General features: G+C 35.7%; 1 protein-coding gene across 1 annotated transcript in view; it reads left to right on the top strand.

Moving 5' to 3' along the window:
* Positions 1-329: 329 nt before the first annotated feature.
* The window catches only part of LOC119837603 (dual serine/threonine and tyrosine protein kinase-like), a 27754-nt gene continuing 7122 nt past the window's right edge, over positions 330-20961 (top strand). The window contains exons 1-14 of the mRNA XM_038363255.1: positions 330-534; positions 10343-10482; positions 11499-11659; positions 12589-12705; positions 13465-13857; positions 14430-14620; positions 15917-16011; positions 16772-16995; positions 17558-17674; positions 17995-18109; positions 18861-19171; positions 19375-19489; positions 20400-20487; positions 20866-20931. Of these exons, the coding sequence (XP_038219183.1) occupies positions 10374-10482; positions 11499-11659; positions 12589-12705; positions 13465-13857; positions 14430-14620; positions 15917-16011; positions 16772-16995; positions 17558-17674; positions 17995-18109; positions 18861-19171; positions 19375-19489; positions 20400-20487; positions 20866-20931 (2102 nt within the window). The 5' untranslated portion in view covers positions 330-534; positions 10343-10373. The remainder of the gene's footprint in view (positions 535-10342; positions 10483-11498; positions 11660-12588; positions 12706-13464; positions 13858-14429; positions 14621-15916; positions 16012-16771; positions 16996-17557; positions 17675-17994; positions 18110-18860; positions 19172-19374; positions 19490-20399; positions 20488-20865; positions 20932-20961) is intronic.

The following is a 20961-nucleotide window of genomic DNA, read 5'->3' as shown; positions in this document are numbered from 1 at the left end:
TAATAGTGGCACCGGTTATTACCGGGTCAAGTTTAACTCTCCTCGAAGCCTTAAAAATCCGGTAATAATTGCCTGATATTTTCATGAGGATTATTTAATATCTAGTTAGCTATCTACAAAAAAATAAAGCGTTAATGTTTTCGGAAAAGTTGTTTGCATCAAAATAATAAAAAAATATAACGTATTCTCATAATGATGATGATGTTAAAAAAATTTTATTTATTTATTATAATGCGTACGCTATGATTCTCAAGCGGAACGTCTACTATTAGCAGGTGTAACGTCACTTTTCAAACTGACATATTATTGTGTCAACTTCAATTCCTTATTCGTTTTTTAACTATCGCAGGAGAAACCGCTGCCTGATTCTGAATCTAGCGAAAGAAGCAAGTTTCTTTTTATTTAAAATTTTTGTTTTACTTTCAATCATGTTAAATAGGACAAGAACTTAGTGTGTTGTTGTATTGAGTGCAATCAAGTTCTGAAAGGACCGCGTTGCAATATAAATTTGCAATAATACTATTGCTCCACCAAGTAAGTCCTGCATTGTTTATTTACGTACAACTCGAATACACTCGTTTTATAATTTGTGAGGTTGTGAGTTTCGCTCGACAAAATTCGTGGGAAGCGTCGCGGAACAATATTTCGTAATGCACAAGGCGAATTTATTTTTTTCTGATTACCTTCTAGTAAGTCGATAAAATTGCATGTAACTATAGGTAACTGTAAATGATACATTGACATATCTAAGTATATCTTTGGCAATTATTGTGTGCTATGTTCACCATGTAGACTATAGTGTGTATTAGTTGTAATTCAAAATGACTTAAATTCTTATAATAATTGATTGTTTCATTTTATTTTGTTTGTACACACACGGAAAATGAAAAATATGTATTCTAGGGCTTAATGTCGTTCTTATTAGATTAGCATACTAACTCACCTGAAGCGAAGAAGACTGATACAGAATAATTGGAGATTATTCAATGAGCATTTACCTTAGGGAAACAGTATAAGAAATATAAATTAGTAGCAATTTACCTTCACAATTTTAAATTAACATGTATTTATTAAAAATTTCTAATTAAGTATCATTATTTTCATGTTACCTACTATATGTAAATAATATTCAATTTTTTTTATGAAAACTTACATGTATGTACTAGTCCACAATTTGAAATCTCACAAAAAAATCAATATGTTAGAGTTATTCTTTTATCAATTATACTTGACCACTTTTAAAATATGTTGACACAAATTTTTCAGTAAAAATATATGGTCCCCAAAATATTCAAATCACTCAGCATTTGGTTCCTTTCAGCATGGTTTAACTTGTGTTCCACACTATGATTTGATTTAATACACTCAAATATCTCACTCTCAGTGACAACAGTGTAAAAAATCTAACACAATGAATTGTACAGAATGTGGAATGGTGGAGGATGTTTATCATGTGTGAGTGTGTCCGGAATGATGTAAATTGAAAGAGAAACATTTCAGATTATGCCAAAAAAGTAGGCTTTTTAATAGCTGTCTAGCATTTTCTTTCGGTATATAAAATGTATATAGTATAATAATTAATTGTGGACATACGGAGCGGCATAGTCAGTTCCTGATTAAGTTCCCTAAATAAAGATTAAAAAAAAAAAAAACAGTGTAATAATTGAAAGTACCTATTAAGTTGCTATAATTAAAGTCATGGCCATAAACTTGTTGACTGTTACCATAATACAGACCAAACTTTCATGCATTCCATTCTGTTGTTTACCATATGGCATCAGTTGCATGTGTAGTAGCACAGTGGTTAATAGTTAGAGGAACCCCAAGATGAAAGGATGAGGAAGAGAAATGTATTTTTTTTTTTAATCAGCCATTGATGTCCTACTGCTGGGCAAAGGCCTCTCTCTCAGTCCACATCTCCCTATTGAGAGAAATTTCGAGCCAATCTTTACAGTAAGAGACCAGCTCATCCCGCCATCTATTTCTGTTATATAAACAAACTTACTTGTGCAGCATAAGACGTCAGACTAATTTATAATAAATTCAAACACATACATTTAATAAAAATTTATAGTGCTTATAGGAAATGATAAAATACCTTCAAAATATGGTAAATTAATGATTGTCTGTGTATGGATTGTCTTGTTGCTATAAAATATTCAAAGTTTATTTGTATATTGTTATATTAGATTTGACACAAACAGATATATAAACTGAGCTTAAGCTTAGTTAACAAGACAACTCTCTGTAAAGTATAAAAAAATAATTTTTGTATGTGGTAGTTGAGCACGCTTTGGCGCGAATTGGGACAGCTCACACCATGGAAGTACCACACCCCCACAGAAGACTGTTGTGAAATAGCATACTGCTGTCTTTTGTTCGGTGAGTGGGGGAGCCAGAGGCCCTTATCCTTTTCTTCACCTCTCCAATTTGAAGTTGGCAACCTATTTGTAGAGGCATAAGATCTGCAATTGACCTAATGCCTTTCCAAAAAAAGTAATTCTATCGCACAAAATCTACTGTCTCATTGATATTATTTAAAGAGAAATGTTTGCTATCACTACAATTATATTTAATTACCAAATATTTGTATGTATGTTGAACCTGTACTGATAAACAAATAACTCTTATCTGCTGTTTAAGTAATTGGTTTCAATGTATTAATTAATTATCTTAAAGAATATAACATCAAATAAACTAGTATCTTATTCTAGGACACTACAGATATTATAAAAATGTAATGGAAGGTGAATATGCAATAATAATGGCTTTTCTATTTAGTATGTTCTTATTTTAGAATTCAATGTGCACCAGAGTTAGTGATTGACATTCCCGTCCCACTGACTCTGAGTAGAAGTAGGGAACTTCCTATGGCCATAAAATGGGCAATAATATCCTAATCCTACTAATATTAAAAATGCGAAAGTTTGTAAGGATGTGTGTGCATTTGTTGCTCTTTCACGCAAAAACTACTGAACCGATTGCAGTGAAACAAATGGACGATTGGAATCTTTATAGGCAACTATATAGAATATTTTGATAGGCAACTTTTTATCCCGACATTCCTACGGGACACGGATTTACGCGGGTGAAACCGCGGGGCGCAGCTAGTCTACACTAATATTATAAAGAGGAAAACTTTGTTTGTTTGTTTGGTTGTAATGAATAGGCTCAAAAACTACTGGACCGATTTTAAAAATTCTTTCACCATTCGAAAGCTACATTATCCACGAGTAACATAGACTTTATTTTATTTTGGAAAAAAAAGGGTTCCGTAACTTATCTTTATTGAAACATCCAAACCAGTATACCTATAAAGCTGAAGGGTTAGTTAGTTCGTTTGATATTATTTAAACTCAAATATATAACTCTAATCGCAATAATTCATATTATATTCAACTGGACAGCTATATATTATAAAGCTGAAGAGTTTGTTCGTTTGTTTGTTTGAACGTGCTAATCTCAGGAACTACTGGTCCGTTTTGAATTCTTTCAGTTTTAGATGCCCTACAATAAAAGTATTGAGGGAGAATTTAGGTTTTATATGTACCACGGGCGAAGCCGGGGCGGACAGCTAGTTATGAATTCGTACTCATATGTTACTGTTGTTTATTGAATCGATTTATCTACCTATCTTTTAAAGCATCTCGCTCTTAAATTTAATTCTGCACTAATTAAGTATACTATCTGGTTTCCAGGCACAGTTTTTTTATAATGTCGGAGAGTAATTATTTAACATGTCAAGGAATATATCCTACTCTTTCTAATTCACCTTTTTTAATCTGATCTCAATCATGATATGTGTAAACATGTTATATTCTTTATCATTATTGATCAAGATCATCTTAAAAAAGGTGTAATAAGGTGTATAAAGACACATAATATGCGTTATTATAAGCCACAAATCGGATCGAAACACTTGTTTACAATGTCTGTTTTATTAATGGTTATCTATCATGCTTAATCTAAGTATTAACAAAGTATCCTGCATATATAATACTCTTGGATATTATAGGATTGTTTAAGGAAGTTGTATAAGCTATGTTGGCATAGCAATACGAAAGTCAGGTAATTGCCCGACTCGTGTTGGCGAGCCAGCGAGGCGCAATCTGTTTCATGCGTGAGAGTTAAAGATTAAAGCTACAAGGGATTTATTTTTCAACATATTTTTCTATCGCTACAATCTAAGGAGCCTATAATAATAAGAGAAGGCACGATGTAATCATTATGTTTAAACATTACGATTGTATAAGTTCATAGTGAAACACTGTCCGCTAAGGGTTGAATCTTATCGTTTTTAAAGGAAATCCATTTGCATGACCACACTTCGCGTCCGTCTCGAATGGTAAACAGAGCCGTAAAACTGTCGCCTCTAGGGTTGCCACTGGTATAAAATAATTGACTTTCACATACGCTCATAAATTAAAGTTTTTATGAATATATGAGTAAATAAACGTTTTATGCACAAGAACTAAAAATAAACTACTATAAACAATAAATAACCAAAATATTTTACTAATAAATAAATAAGATGCTCTTGCTACAACAGTAATTGACGTTTGTATTTTCTTGGTATGCCAAATTTCAGCCCATTCGGTTCAGTAGTTTGGACTGTGCGTTGGTAGATCGGTCCGTCAACCTCGTACATTAACATGGAATAATTTCATTGTGTCGATTTCCATGGTTTTATCAAAAATACTATGCCTAATTTTTCCAAATAAACTGAGATCGATTCACTACTGAGGCTACCTTCAGTAGTAGGTAGTGAGTTATTATTTAGGCGGGTGGCAGCCCTATCAGCAGGGACAGTGTCCTGCGGGTTATCAGCCGCAACCTTGTTTATAGGCCACTCTCCTTGATCTTTGAACATCGTTTGAAGTCTATTATAGTATTTATTTCATAATTCTATTAAGTGTTGATTTTGTTTGCATCAAGTTTTGTTGGTGCGACTTTCTCCGCAAAGCTAGTACCAAAACATAGTCTTTTTTGATTAAGTTAAAAAAATATAGAGTGTGCATTCGCTTTATCGGTATCATTTTAACACATCAACATTTGAATTACTTATATCTATTGAAGAAAAAAAAAAAAAAAACAAAAAACAAATGACGTCGTACCCAATATGGGTATGAAAAGTCCCGTGGTGAATAATTAAATGATAAGCTCAGTTTGACTGATTCACTCTATGAAACCTATAATTTCATATATTTTGTCGTCTAATATATTTAGTGGTATAATTTTATTACATACTTAATATTATTAACGCGAAAGTTTGTAATGGATTGATAGTTTGTAACTCTTTCATATAAAAACTGCTGAATAGATTATAAAGTTTATACCTCACAGTAAGACACGAGGGTTAGTCCGCGGGCGAAACCGTGCGGCTCAGCTAGTTAACGATAAAACCACTTTCTGTTGTTTGAAATAATATTAGGTATGTTTTCTATTCTATTCTTAATTGCATTTTCGATTGTGCCTATTACAATTATTAATCAGTAAATATGTATAAATATAATATTTTTTTTGTTGTTTTTAATGCCCTGTGTATTTATTATAATAAATTTTGAATATATTTCGTCTCGACATAATGTTAGGCATTCCTTATAATTTTTACAATGTATTTTAAAGTAGATTTTTCTAGAATTCTTGACTCGAGTTTAACTAATTAATTTGTGCCAATAGTCGTTTATTTAATTTTTTCTCGTTAGTCGTAATTCAGGGTTGTGGATTAGAACCTGGCCATTGTCACAGTATTACGTTAATTAAATTGAAATGGGCATAATTCGTTTTTAGAGATAAAACAATTCCTCGTATGGCATAATCCTTCATTGTAAATGTACTTTTATTTCATTTTTAAATGCACAGTGAAAGTATATTAGGTTCTAGGAACATTGCTTGCATTACACAATTTAGGTCATACAGGCTTAGGCTCTGACTTCGCCTGTGTCAATATATTCATCATAGAAGCTCTATTATATTATAGTACATATATTTTCAAGTCGTAATTCGATTTAGTTTTAAAGTGTATCTGTCTGTAGTATTAAAATTCTGAAACCCATTACACCTAGAGAGAGAGAGAGAGAGAGAGAGAAATTTTACAGCCTCTTTTTTAGATATTTTACTATAGAAGAGAAGAAGGGCTTAAATATTCGTTTAGATAAAAAAAAAATTGCGTGTGTATCGTTAATTTGCTGATTTTAAAGTATTTTCTTTTGTATGATTTTGACGCGAGTATTATACATTTGGAAATTAAAGGCTTTTTAACGGATTTTAAACGCGATTTATCTTATCTTCTACTATATAAAAATAAGTCGGGTTTTCCTTCCTGACGCTATAACTCGAGAACGCACGAACCGATTCCCACGGTTTTGCATTCGTTGGAAAGGTCTCTGGCTCCGTGAGGTTTATAGCATAGAAAATTCAGGAAAAATTTCAACAGAAAAGGAGTTCGCCGGGCTTGCTAGTTCATTATAGTATTAACCCGACGTTTCGAACACTTTACAGCGAGCGTGGTCACGGGGAATGAGTCTCACCTGATGATTTTTTATCACAGTCTAATGCAGTACCCAAAAGTTTCAAAATATTTATGTACGGACATAATACAAAGGTTTAGACAAGTATTTTCTTTAGATATTAATCTACTGTGACCGTTCGAAAGCTTTTCTGTTAACCTTTATTTAAATTTAATAATAGATGCATACTTGCAGGTAGAAACTATTTTTGTTCGTTTTCAAATTGTTTTAGTTTAGCGAAATATTTTATCATAATATAATCTTCTTTTTATAGTGCCTTTTTTCAACCGACGTTCCTAAAACAGGAAAAGGTTCTCAATTCGACTGATATTTTTTTTGTTTTCAACAGAGTCGTTTTTTATGTGTTTGATAGGAAATTATTGTCATTTCGTCGTATTTTTGAATCTGGAGTGTTAACCTACCCCTTTATGCGTCGGTGACATTTTTAGAAAAGATTTATCAATAGATCTAAACCTATGTGTAGATATGAAAAACTCTTTTTTTTAAAGCTAGTAAAATGGTATATGTAAATCAGTTCTTATTGACCTTGGTAGCGATTTCGCAATGAATAATTTTGTTTCGTCATACGCTATCGAATTGCTGATTCAGTATTTAAATGTGTTCGAGTGAGATTTCGAGATTTCTAAATTGAATCTAATTAATACTAGCCGACCCGGGAAACGCTGTTCTGCCTTACTCCTTATTAGGGGTATGATAAATTGATGTTGACGGATTCCCACACTTAACAAATACGCACACAAAGTTTCATGACAATCGGCCCAGCCATTTCGGAGGAGTATGGTAACTAACATGGTGAAATTTTATATATTAGATATTACAATGTTAGCCCAAGTTGATTAAAAGAACTAGAAAGGAATGAATCTTCTTACTTCAACCCCGTAGATTCTAGAATCTTTATTATCTAGAAAAGTGTCGAATAATCGAGAAGATATCATGGAATGTGGTAAGCTCAGTTAATTTGTTAGGAATCTGGTGCTAAAATAATTAGAATGCTAATGCGCGTCTATTGGTATACTATAATTTTAGAGAGGATTTTTGTTTATAATAACGTTTTGATAATTGTTTCAATAGCAGATATCTACATTAAATAGTAATTTGGTGATTTAGTTTTGTTCATCGCGCCATTTTCAACCGACTTCAAAAAACAGAGGAGGATCTCAAATCGACTGTATTTAGTTTTTTTGTTTGTTTCCTCTGAATCTGTAGCTGGGTGATACGATTTGAAGGCATTTTTATACAAAAAAAGACTTCTTAACGGATTATAAACACGATTTATTCATTATATTATGTTCGAAACGTCGGGTCTTTAATTTCTAAATGTATAATGCTCGCGTAAAATCAAACATAAGAAAAAAAAAAGATTTTTTTTTACATAATTTACAAAAAAATATTCTAGAATATTGTTTAAAATGTCTCACGGTTCAACTGACTGAAATATGAAATGAATATAAGTCTGGTTCATTAAAACTTCCCAAGAGTAAATATTACGTGTACGAGAAGATTTAAAACGCCTGTATTGTGCATGTAATTTCCTGTTCCTTGGCTAAGTACGAAGCTAATAATAACCATGCGTCACTTGGCAAAAGATGTCGCTAGAGTGGACAAGCGCTGGCCACACTTATCGATAACTGTTTATTTGCTGGCTTTTAATTTATATTGATACACGTCAGTTAATCCTACCCTACTAATATTATAAATGCGAAAGTTTGTAAGGATGTGTTTGTTGCTCTTTCACGCAAAAACTACTGAATCGATTGCAATGAAATTTGGTACGTAGATAGCTGGACAACTGGAATAACATATAGGCAACTTTTTATCCCAATATTCCTACGGGATACGGACTTACGCCGGTGAAACCGCGGGGCGCAGCTAGTACGATTTATTTCTGTGCTGTATTTTCTCGCAAGTTTTCCGCTCGTGGCTTCGCTCGCGTGATAGTTGTACTTCACGCGCAGCAAGTTTTAATTTCAACCGACTTTAAATACATTCGAATTGAAAATCTCCTTTTTTGTGTTTGTTACCTGATAACTTTTCACTGGGTGAACCGATTTCTATGATTCCTTTTTTATTTGAAAGTTGATGCCTGCCAGGTGGCTCCTCGTAATTTTGTTCTATTTCTGATAATGTGAAGACGGTTTAGGTTTATGTTAAAAATTATGATCAGTATAAATAATGGGGTCCAACTTCTATCGGCTTAAAATTCATTCATAAAAAAGTAATTGGTACCTATTAAGACAAATCTATAAGAGATAGAAATATGTTTATGGGGGCTTGTTTAAAGGAAATCAGGAGTATACTATAAATTAGGATACTATAAAAGCCAAATATATAACAATTATTCCTTTCGAGACCTAGATTCATATTTTTGCATTTTTGCCAGTTACATAAGGGTCGCACCGTTTTTTGAAAATAAAATATAGCCTATGATACTCACAGAGAACTCCTTACAACGTATAGTTTTCTAATGGTATTATCTTGGCTCTGTATTTATGACTTACTATATGTTCGCCCTGGCTTCGTCCGTGGTTCATAGGTGAAGTTGCTTTCTTTCAAGCTTTCTAAGCTTAAAAGAATTTTTTTTAAATCGGTCCAGTGTTTTTTGTGTGAAAACGTTACAAACATACAAAAATACAAAAGTTTCCTCTTCATAATATTAATGAAGACTTGCTGTACCCAGCAGTTTCACCTGCGTTTTAGCTTACAATCCCAATGTTCCTATAGGAATATTGCAAAAAAGTCACCGAAGTTCTTTATCATTACATCCGCTGTCTGAAAATCCCGTCAAAATCAGTCAAGCTGTTCTAGAGAACAAACAGACACACAAAAATTTGTAAAAAAAAATAAATTGGTGTATGAACCGTATGAAAATTCATAGACAAAGACACTCCAATTTTTATAATATGTATAGAGATGAAACCGCAATGAATCGCACTTGCCGGATATGAGAATCAAAATGACATATCATTATATTATGATGACATGTCAATTATAATCTTAGCAGGAACTAATATTTCCGTTTCCTCATCTCCATCACGTTATTGAAATTTGCTATTGTATACTTACCAGATGATTTTCTGGGCTCAATTCGATCGTCACGTTACATAGAACAACATTAACTATAACCACGTCTATTTAAGTTAAGTGACATGCACCCTGATGGGGTATGAGGCAGATGATATACATCTGTTTCACTGATCGATTTTTTAGTGGTCAGCCTTCTGTGTACAGACCGAGACAATTTTTGTCAGTCCCCACCGGGAATTGAGCTGGACTTCTCGGTTCTTCGCTCAGGCGTTCACGCTGTACCAATATATGTAAGGTGAACCAAATATTAATAACTTGTATGATGGAAACATGATAGCGCAAAACTCGCTAAAATAACAATGTTACGATGTTTCTGTACCCTATTCAATCAAAGTTACTTTTTAAAGCCTCTTTCTTTTAATTGCCTTTTGATAAAAGGCTACCCTTTATCTATCTGGGCCACATAGGGTCATGTGGTAATGTTATAATATTTCAATAAGTTTATTTTCGGATTATAAAACAGATTTATTGAATATATTTTATTATAATATGTGCTGCTTAGTTGGTGCCCGCGGTTTCTTCTGCGTAGTTTGGGTCTTAAAAGTTGACCAGGTGTTTTTCTATAATTTATCTGTGATTTTATGTGAGATACTAATATCGTTCTGAAGGTGGATTCCGGTGTTCGGAAGGTGATGGAGTAGATGCATATATCAACGCACACTATCGTCCAAACTGTTAAGTACCGTAAGTGGAAGATTAATAGATGATTTGGGTGAATTGTATTCCAGATCAACAAAGTCATAAAGCGCATGGGCACGGATGGCGGGGGGCGGCTGGCGGCGGTCCGCGGGGCGGGTGCGCACCCTGCGCGTCCTGCTGCGTGACACCACACGCGCTCTGCAGGATGTACAGGATATACTGCCTTGCGGTGAGATCTGGGCTCTCCATATTGACTTATAGACAGTGGTTTTGTAGCAATTACCATATAAGCTGTTTACGATGTACTATCTACACTTATGTTCTTAAGAGGAATGAGAGGAAGAAAGGAGATTGATTCCAAAAATTGTTTCACCGTTAGAAAGCTGCAAATTCACTGAGTGACATAGGCTATGTATTACGGACGAAGCCGGTCGAACACCTATTATAATATCACATAATGTCTGACCATTTGGTTATTTCTCTGCCTAAGGCGCCATTACAATGGCTTAATTGTAATGGCAAATTGTAGGTTAAACGTCATATAAAGAAGAAATATTAATTCTTTCTTTTTTCCTCTTTCTTTTCTTTCTATCTTTCGTGTTGTGTAACTTGTTTCTCGATATAAAATGTATTCTGTTCTATTCTAATTCAAATACTAATGTTATCCACCTGTGGGTCACTAATAGTATACTCGTAGACTTCGCTTCTGAATGTTATAAGGATGAAATTTCTCATGGATCCTATTACAACTTAAATTGGTTCAGAGAATATAAGCTGGGTATCAGGTCGCGAAGAGTCCCCAGGGAAATATTCGGGTGCTGATACCTGATAGTAATCATGATACTATATATAGTGTACTACATTGGATGTCTTGTCGCTAATGCTTTCTTTGATAAGTTCAGGTGGAAACTTGATATTTGAAAACATAAAAATATAAAGCACGACAATTGTTTTCATCTTTACTTGTTTGTAATTTTGCGTAAATTTAAATATCAGCAAAATTTAGTGGTTTCATAATGTTTAGGATTGCGTTTTTGTCATATAGAACATTAAAAAAAGTGAAGACAAGTAGGTGATTAGCCCTTCTTTACTATTATTATTTAGTATTTGCTCACATAATCTACTTTTTTAAATTCATTTACAAATTTGGTACAGTATTTGCCAAGTTAATCGCAATCAGACAGAGGTACGCGGCGGAGGACTTTGGTATATAATATGCAGCTATAAATAAAATGGTTTTGATAGATGCCGAGGTGTCGGAAACGGTGGAAAAACTTGGGGTGCAGTCGTCTCGGCCCACCGCTCTCGTGATCCTGGGCACCAGCCAGCGCGCGAAAGCACGTCTTCTGCACTGCATCCTGGGAAGGAGACTGCTCCCGGATAACCTGCCCAGGGGGTGTCGATGGGTATGTTTAGGTGTTAAGGTTTGGTTAGCTCAGGTGGTTGATACAGTTTTTTTTTTAGTTAGATGGTAAACGATCACCACCGCCCAAAAACATTGGCAGAGTAGTACCAAAATACCTATGCGAATGCACTGCCCGTTTTTAAGAGAAAGGGTTGAAGACTGGATAGAAAGAATGGAATGGGAAGGGTGAGGTGAAGGAAACTGGCCTCCGGATCCCCCACTCACCGTACGAAACATGTACTACTAGTTCACGCCGGTTTTCTGTGTGGGTGTGGTACTTCCCCGGTGCGAGCTGGCCCAATTCGTGCCGCAGAATCCTCGACTCCCACATTATTGTTACTTCTTTCATGCAAAGGCATTTTTGACTGTTTATCAATATAAAAATACCATTATTGTACGTGCATTTCGAAATTGGTTAAAAATTTTCGGAAAAATTTATATGATTAAAGACTATATTGACTCATAAGAACAATTCGTTCACTCAAAATGAGTTATATTTTGTCTTAAATTAAGGTATATCTTCAGTTAATTACATGTATAATATTTATACAAAACAAGTTTATACATTACTGTTCTAATCTAAATTACAATATGCACGTGTGTGCATATTACGTTTTAATTAAAGTTTTGATCATATTGAGACTTCGTGTTTTATTTTGTTTGTTATCTATTAAATTCAAATATTCAAATTCAAAATTGTTTATTTGGAACGAAATTACACAGTGTACTCAAACCAAAATTAACGATAATACCCATATAAGCCTGTTTAGCTGTGGCACAGGTGTCAACGCCCGCCTCCATTTAAGATATATGTTCCACAAATTAACAATGTAACAAAAAGATATATCAATACTAAAATAGAAAAAATATATACATATATCTATAATAATAATACCACTATGTAATTGATAATTTTTTTCCTATTTTCAGTTACGCATTCAATACGGAGCAAGCACGCAGGTGCATCTGACCCTCGGCACGTCAGAATTCGAGCTGGTGGAGGACCTGGAATGCAACCGGGAGCCCTGGGATATTTTGCCTCTGCAGGTTTTTGATATTATGAAACTTCTCCAAATGTCAGTTCTCTCGTATAGAAACTGTCTCACCGTCTTATAAAAGCTTTTAATAAGACAAGTCACTGCTTCCTTTGTCTTCAATTAACTCAATAATAACAATATGGTTATAGAGATATATTCTTTTAATATGGAGATTAGAATTTTATAACAATTCAGAGAAAATTAGTTTTACTTATTTGAAGTATAAGTCTGAATCGTCTAAGATCAACTGAACCTTAATACATTATCAAATCTTATTAGAGTTCCACCCGCGGCCCGCCTCTTCTAAAACTTAACTATCTTATATACTAAAACCTTGCTCTTAACTCTATCAATTAAAAAAAGGTACATCAAAGTATGTTGTGTAGGTTTAAAGATATTAAGATACATAGGGACAGACAGCCAGACTCATTTTATACATAACTAGCTTTCCGCCCGCGGTTTCACCCGCGTGGAATTAGGTTATATCGATTTCATCCCCTATTTGAATCCCTTCTACCCTTTTTCGCGATAAAAATTATCGTATGTCCTTTCCCAAGGTCGGTACTATCTTCATACCAAATTTCATCAAAATCGGTTCAGTGGTTTAGGCGTGAAAGCGTAACAGATAGACAGAGTTACTTTCGCATTTATAATATTAGTGGGGATTAAAAGGGTTCTATTGAATTCAACAATGAAACTAGAGTGGTAGATGCGATTTTAAATCGCCATTTTATGAGGTCCCTAAATATCATTAATTTTTTACTGCTAGGATCTCCTTCGAAAGGACAATACGGACCTAACAACAGTATTAGAAGTCGAGCTCAACAACTCCTTCCTAAAAGACGGTCTTCGCATCGTGATACCACCGGACATCGATGCGGACCCTGGTCTGCTCACCTACCAGACTTTAAAGGAGGATTATTCAGATTTCTACCAGAAGAGGGAAGCAATCTTAAGGAATTATGCTCCCATATACCTGTACGCGATGGACAGATATGGGAGTAATATATTCAACGAGACGGTCAACAAAATGGAAGTTTCTAGAAACGATGAAGACTTCTGGACGGGTTTCAGCTTGTACAGTTTTGAGAGGGTCGAGAGGAAAGCTGAGAGTACTGAAAGTGTTTGGAAGGACGCCGAATCGTCTGTTTTTAATGCTGAGGTATGTTTTTAGACCTCAAGAATAGAAGGTTCTCTTGTCGGCTGTATTTTTTGTTGGTCTTGTTACTTTAGAAACTTCGAATGGGTGAACTGATTTTGATGATTATTTTATTTGAAATATGATATCCCCGGCTGGTCATATAATAGTTCTGATAATTTGGAAGCAGTTTACGTTTTAGTTAAAAAAATAATGGTTGTTGTATGCATTTCATTGTGACGTAGCAATTGAAAAGTTTGATGTGGCATGTTTTAATGTAATTTTGTTATTTTTATGCAAATTTTATGTATTGATTTTGAATATAACAATTGCCGCGAAATAAGATGTTAATTTGAACAAATGTTTTACACAACGCCGCTCTCTGACAATCTAATAATAGAGATTCTTTGTTTAGTTGTTTTTAGAATGTCAATGACCAGACTAATCTCTATCTGCATACAAATTCAATCAAAATTGGTTCAACGATTCTCACGAGTTTCACCACTAACATCTCTGTATTGGTGATTTTTTTTTTAACTGTTTTAACTCAGTTCTTTTGTCAATGTTTTTAATTATTCACATTTTCGTATTTCCAGAATCTTCTAGACTTCCACCAAATAAAAGAGATCAATCCAAACTCGCAGTTTCTTTTCATTCTCTTCTCGGACTCCGCCCGAGAGAGCAGAGTGGAGTTGAGAGAAGCTAGCGAATGTACGGAGTCCTGCCGAGACAGGAGTGAGGAGCTGCCGGAGTCAGATAGAGATCTGTTAAGAGATGGAGTTATCAGGTATCATAATAATAATAAATGTAATAAGCCCGCAGGGCACCTTGTGGCGAGGTGTCGGGGAGTAGCGACCCCGCGCACCCGAATGCTCCCGGGGGAGGCCCCTGTCCTCATCTCCGGCTTGCCTTAACCGGCCGGCCGGAGTGAAGCCTGACGAGGACAGGACCCCTAACTCTGGCGTGCCTTAGCCGGCCTTAGCTCGAAGGGTGGATGCGAAGCGTAAGTGGCGAGTGGGCACGTGATGCTGGACCCTCAGGGAGCGCGTGATCGTCGTTTAAAGTCCAGCGACGCCTCTCCACCCTTAGCTGCTCATGATATGTTGCCCCCTCGTCGCATTATTGCAGCGACTTTTATAGGGGGCCCATACAGTGAGAGGGCGGTCACCGCCTGCCAACAAATTTTTACTTCTATTAAGTAGAAAGGCAGGTGCCATAGTTTCCATAGTTCCCAATACCAGTCCATTTAGCATCCCATTTCATAGACCAGTTTTTAAATTTCCATATCTTGCAATAGTACTACATCGGCCGCGGACTGCCCAGAGCTGTAACTCTATAGTGCAGCCATGGGCAGGCTGCGGCTGATGTCACATAACACATTAAAAATCTCAAAAGGGCCTCTGCGTGTTGGATCTGTGTCCCCACGTAAGCCTTCCAAAAGACCGGGTGCCTTCCTTCTGGGGGTACCCGAGTATTATGGAAATGAGAAACATAATAATAATAAACATTTATTGTCAACAGCAAAAAAACTCACAACATAAAAAGATACATATAAAAAACCAACGATATTTATCCGTTGACAAAAGCCTCATCAAATCAAGCCAAATCATCGAGCCTCTAAATATGAACTAAATATTATATATAAAATTCATTTCTTGTGTCGCAATTCTAGTTACCGAGCTCTTCCGAAACAGCTGGACCGATTATTATGAAATTTTGTGTGCATATTGGATATTTCTGAGAATCGACCAACATCTGTTTTTCATACCTCTAAATGATAAGAGTAAAGCAGAACAGCGTTTGCCTGGTCAACTAGTACTTACATAAATTTGTAAATTGTATGTAAATATTGTTTAAAACAGAAACCAACCCGCCTTCAAATTGTTAGAATTTTAAAGTGACGTAACGAGCACAAATAATACAGTCAAAATGATAACCTAAAACGCGCTAAAACTTGAACATATACAGGTCTTTTAATATCTAACTCAGATTTTTGACATCTCTTATTAATCACTCTCTTCTTAACAACTATATGTCGGTTTGTATGCTTCGAATGGCTAAAAATATGATTTGTAAATTTCAGGCACACACAAGAACCGTCGGGGCAGGCGGATGTGCGTGCGCAGGAAGAGAAAATCGCGTTTATGAACGAACTGCTCGATCAGTGGGAGTGCATATGTGAGTGGAGTTTTGTTCTAATTAGGTAGTCAGTCTATTTAGGCTACATCATCATCATCATCATCATCATCATCACCATCACCATCACCATCACCATCACCACCATCGTCATCAACATCGTCATTAACAACATCATCATCAACACCATCATCAACAACATCATCATTATCATCATCATTATCATCATCATCATCATTATCATCATCAACATTATCAACATCATCATCATCACCATCATCATCATCATCATCATCTTCATCATCTTCATCATCATCAACATCATCATCATCATCATCATCATCATCATCTGAGGCTCTACAGCCGCGATTGAGCCTCGGCCTGGTCCAGTATTAGTATTTAGGCTACATTCATAATAAAAAATATTATAAAGAGGACGAATTTGTATTTTTGTTTCTTTGTTTGTAATGGATAAACTCAAAAAATACTGTACCGATTTTAATAATTCTCTCACCATTAGAAAGATGCAACTTCGTTGAGTGACAGGCTATACGTACCATGGGGCGTACTGATAATAACCAATAATATATTTATTTTCAATATTCTAATTCATAATCTAAAATCTATACTAAAGCTGAAGTGTTTGTTTGTTCGAACGCACTAATCTCAGGAACTACTGATCCGATTAAAATTTTTTTTTTTCAGTGTTAGCTCATTTATTGAGAAAGGCTATAGGCTATAGGTTATATATGTACCAGGACCGCTAGTATATTATATGTAGGTATATTTAATAACATTCCAGCGAACCCGCCACCGAAGCACCACGTGAAGTCCACATGGGTGATACTGGACGACACGGACATACTGAAGAACATGGACAAGTCGAGCGCAGACACCGAGAGGCGGAGGAGGGAGCCGGCCGGCAGGACGCTCCGGAGCCGCACCGGCCTGCTCAGCGCTGTGCTGAAGTTCGCCACCGACTGCGCGCAGAGCGCGCTGCTGGCGCAGTGCTCGCTGCTCAGCGAGGTGAGCGGTTTTCAGTTCTATTCTCATAGTAATAGAGTTCATTTTTGAACAACTACACTTCACACGGCACGTGTATCACGAGTATTATACCACACATCACATCCAACACACGATATCACATATGACTAGCGGTCCGCCCCGGCTTCGCCCGTGGTACATGTATAGTCTATAGCCTCAAAAATCGGCTATCGAACACTAAAAGAATTTTTCAAATCGGACCAGTAGTTTCCTGAGATTAGTGCGTTCAAACAAAGAAGAAATTCTTCAGCTTTATGATATTAGTATATATACATGGCATCGCTAGAATGTGCTCTCTGTTAAGTCTGCTGATGGAATTTAGACTTTATTTCTACCATAGTAAATGTGAATTTTTTCTATACTGAAAGTGTGCAAAGTATGGAACTATTTTAAACTGTTTATAGTAACAGATTGTTGGTTTCACTAACAGTTTATAAGAGTATAATTTAGATAAAAATAGTGCTTTATAATGCGAACGAAACTAATCCTTATTTATATGTTAATATAGCTTATATTCGTTTACTATAGGAGCTTTACTTTACAGATCCACGTAAAGCTGGTGCAGCGTTTGATCCTCGCGTCGTTTGATCTCGCGAGAGAATTGCAAGTGATCCCCAAGAAGATACAGTATGTCGCTAGACAGGAACAACACCTGTATGAGGTGATGTTTTTTATGGATTACGTGCGGTTAATTTACTTAATTTAATAAGCTTGCTTTTCAACCAAATGTAAAAAAAGAGGAATTTTTCGATTCGATTGTATTTTTTGTGTATGTTACTTCAAAGCTTTCGATGGGGTGAACCGATTTTGATGATTCTTGAGTGTAACAAAATTTTTTCGTTACGATATCAACACAAAATAGAATTATAAAATTTGGTGTATTCGATCGAAAGTTATGCGAATCTCCATTTAATTATGAGTTTTGTGAAAATAGAAAGAAAAAAGATGATTTTGATTGAATTAAATTATATATATTTTCAGACGATAACCGAGAAATTCACGGAGGGAGATAAGAAACAGGAATTGATACAGTTACTACAAGAAGTGCTCGATGAAATGAAAAACGACATTCAAAACATGGACTGGAGTGTGGACGGTTTGTTTCTCCATTTTTTCTCATTGTCAGACAATATAGGAAAAATGTTGGGGTGATGTGTTAGATAAAACGACAAGATTATGACGAATATGAAGATCGTTCATTAATATAACCTATTTCCGTTTTGATTTTCCTGCCCTTCCTAATTCATATCCTACTAATATTATAAATGCGAAAGTTTGTAAGGATTTGCGAAGGTTTGTAAAATTTGGTAAGTAGATAGCTGGACAACTGGAATAACATATAGGCAACTTTTTATCCCGATATTCCTACGGGATACGGACTTACGCGGGTGAAACCGCGGGGCGCAGCAAGTATTCCTACATATTTATTTATTTATAACAATATTTATACATACATACATTTTTAAAATTAACAATTTATAACAGTAACAAAAAAAATTGCCTTACATATATTTTTAAAGTTAATATATAAAGCCGATGTTTCCCTAGCTAGATTGCTGGGCTACCTGTATTTAGGAGAAACCGATAGAATTCATTCCTTCTTTCCAGTGTATCCTTCCCTTGATACACTGAATGTACAGGTTTTATATTGATTATTTATATCACAGACAAATTTAAAAAAATCAAAACAGACCTTGTCTTAAAAACAGACAAGAAAATCATTTTTGTGACTCTATTATTATTTGTGTGTTGATTTTTATTTATTTAACCGAGAACCGCGATAAATTTGTCCCACGAACCCCTGTATCTGAGCAATTTTATTAAGGTCTAAATTCGCTTATTTTCAGATCTCCCCTGCCACCAAGACACGCAATTCCTCATATCGAACTCCACCTTCTACTCCCCCCGCGGCTCGCCAGTCTCCATACCACTTAACCGTTTAAAAACCAAAGAATCCAGTAATAAATCCGGTCAGAGCGACACTAAGTCGAGCGAGCGCTCTGACATAATGGATTCCAGCCAGCAGAGTCCCGATGATGAAAGGGACTTGTCAGATGTCGAGGAGGCGCTGTCGTACGACAGTTTTAACTTCGACGACTACGATATCGTGCCGTCCAATGACGAGAGCTTCGCGGCCAGCCACAGTTATGGGATGCAGGTAACAAAAATTTATAGAAGTAAAGTTATATTCCACATATTTATATACTAGAGGCATGTTTATTAACTTTGCGTCTGCGGCTTTGCCTGCCTAAAGAAAGACAGGCCGAGGTCTTCCCCATATAGATCTGGTCCCGTGGGATTTCTCAAATTTAACTATTCTGTGTCCTTTCCCGTATCGCAAACTATATCTGCGTTATCCAGAGCGTGGAGGGCAACTCGTTCGGGCTGCGGTGCCAGTCCTCGGGCGCGTGGAGCCTGTCCGGGTGCTCCGCCCCCCTCTCCACTAAGAACGCCTCGCTTGACGTACAGAGGACGGGTGAGTGTTAGAACTTGTTAAGTGCTTTACGCTTACGACCTATGAAATAGTGACGTCATCAGATAAGGGTGTATTCACGAGGAATTAAAAACTTTTAACCAAAAAAAAAACAAGTTTAATGGTAAACACTGTCTTCAAATTACTTAAATCACTAGTAGATGGATAGTAGATTTTCCAGTTATATTGTATATTGTGAAAGAATTTTGTTCCGCGGGCCTCATGACGTCATCAAAACGTAATTTTTCGACGTCGGTATTTTTTTTGCATGTCATGTGGTCGCAGAATTTCTTCAACTATTATCGACTACTAGCTGCACCCCGCGATTTCAGTCGCGAAAGTCCATATCCTGTTAGAATATCGGGATAAAAAGTTACCCATATATTATTCCAGTAGTCCAGCTGTCTACGTACCAAATTTATTGTAATTGGGTCAGTAGTTTTTGCGTGAAAGAGCAACAAACACACACTCATCCTTACAAATTTTCGTATTTATAATATTAGTAGGATAGTAGGATAATATACTATTGCTAACTAAATTATTGATTTATCAGCTTAATACGTCACACATTTTGCACGCGGAGCCATTGCAAAAAACGACCCATATTCATAATGTTTATATGGGTCCACAATTCAATTGGATTCAATTTGCAATGGTGACTCGATAGGCAAAGATTGTTAATTGTAAATGCTATTGTTACATGGCAATGTATATATTTTAATGCACATCCATAAGTAAGTAATTTCTAGCATTCTAATTGATTTGGGGCGTGGCTAGATGGACAAGGATGACGTCATTATTTTCATAATATGAATGCGGTATTGACATATTTTGTTGAACATCAAAGTCCTTGCTAATATAATAATTGTTTGTGGAACCTTAGTTTTGTTACCATTACAATGTTTCGTTTCAGTTTTATCGAAGCTTAGTCACAAGATAAGTTTGAAGCTAGTCAATTTCGTCGATTGTCTGAAGGACGCCTACTTCGGGACGTTGGAAAGGTAATGGATTATTTTAAAATTTGTTTTATTAGTAATTTAGATTTTAGAACAATATAATACCAGGTGCATGTAACGCGGCATTTAATTTCATTTTCAGTTTTCTAGTAATCAAAATTCTTATAAATTATATCTTTAACAAAAACTTAAATCGCTTACAAATTGTTGGAGCTTGACCAAAATTAGTTGAGGGAAAATTGTCATTAATAAATAAAAACGAAAAATAAATAAACATACAGTCGAATTGGGTTACTCGTTTTTATTAAGTTGGTTAACAAGAGTTAAAAAAAATGCTTTTATAAATGAGCATTAGGTTAATGTGTGTGGAACATATTATACTGGGTCCTCGTTACTCACTAAGAGAAAGTATGTGTGTCGCAGATGCCTGCAGTCGCTGGAGGCGGCGTGCGCGGCGGAGAGTGGGGCGGGCGGGGCGAGCGCGGCGGCGCGCGCGCTGGCGGGCGCGGCGCGCGCGGT

Source organism: Zerene cesonia, chromosome 28 (assembly GCF_012273895.1).
Source record: "Zerene cesonia ecotype Mississippi chromosome 28, Zerene_cesonia_1.1, whole genome shotgun sequence".
NCBI classification, from domain to species: domain Eukaryota; kingdom Metazoa; phylum Arthropoda; class Insecta; order Lepidoptera; family Pieridae; genus Zerene; species Zerene cesonia.
Note: the sequence above shows the minus strand (reverse complement) of the source record. Positions and strands in the feature narration are given on the sequence as shown.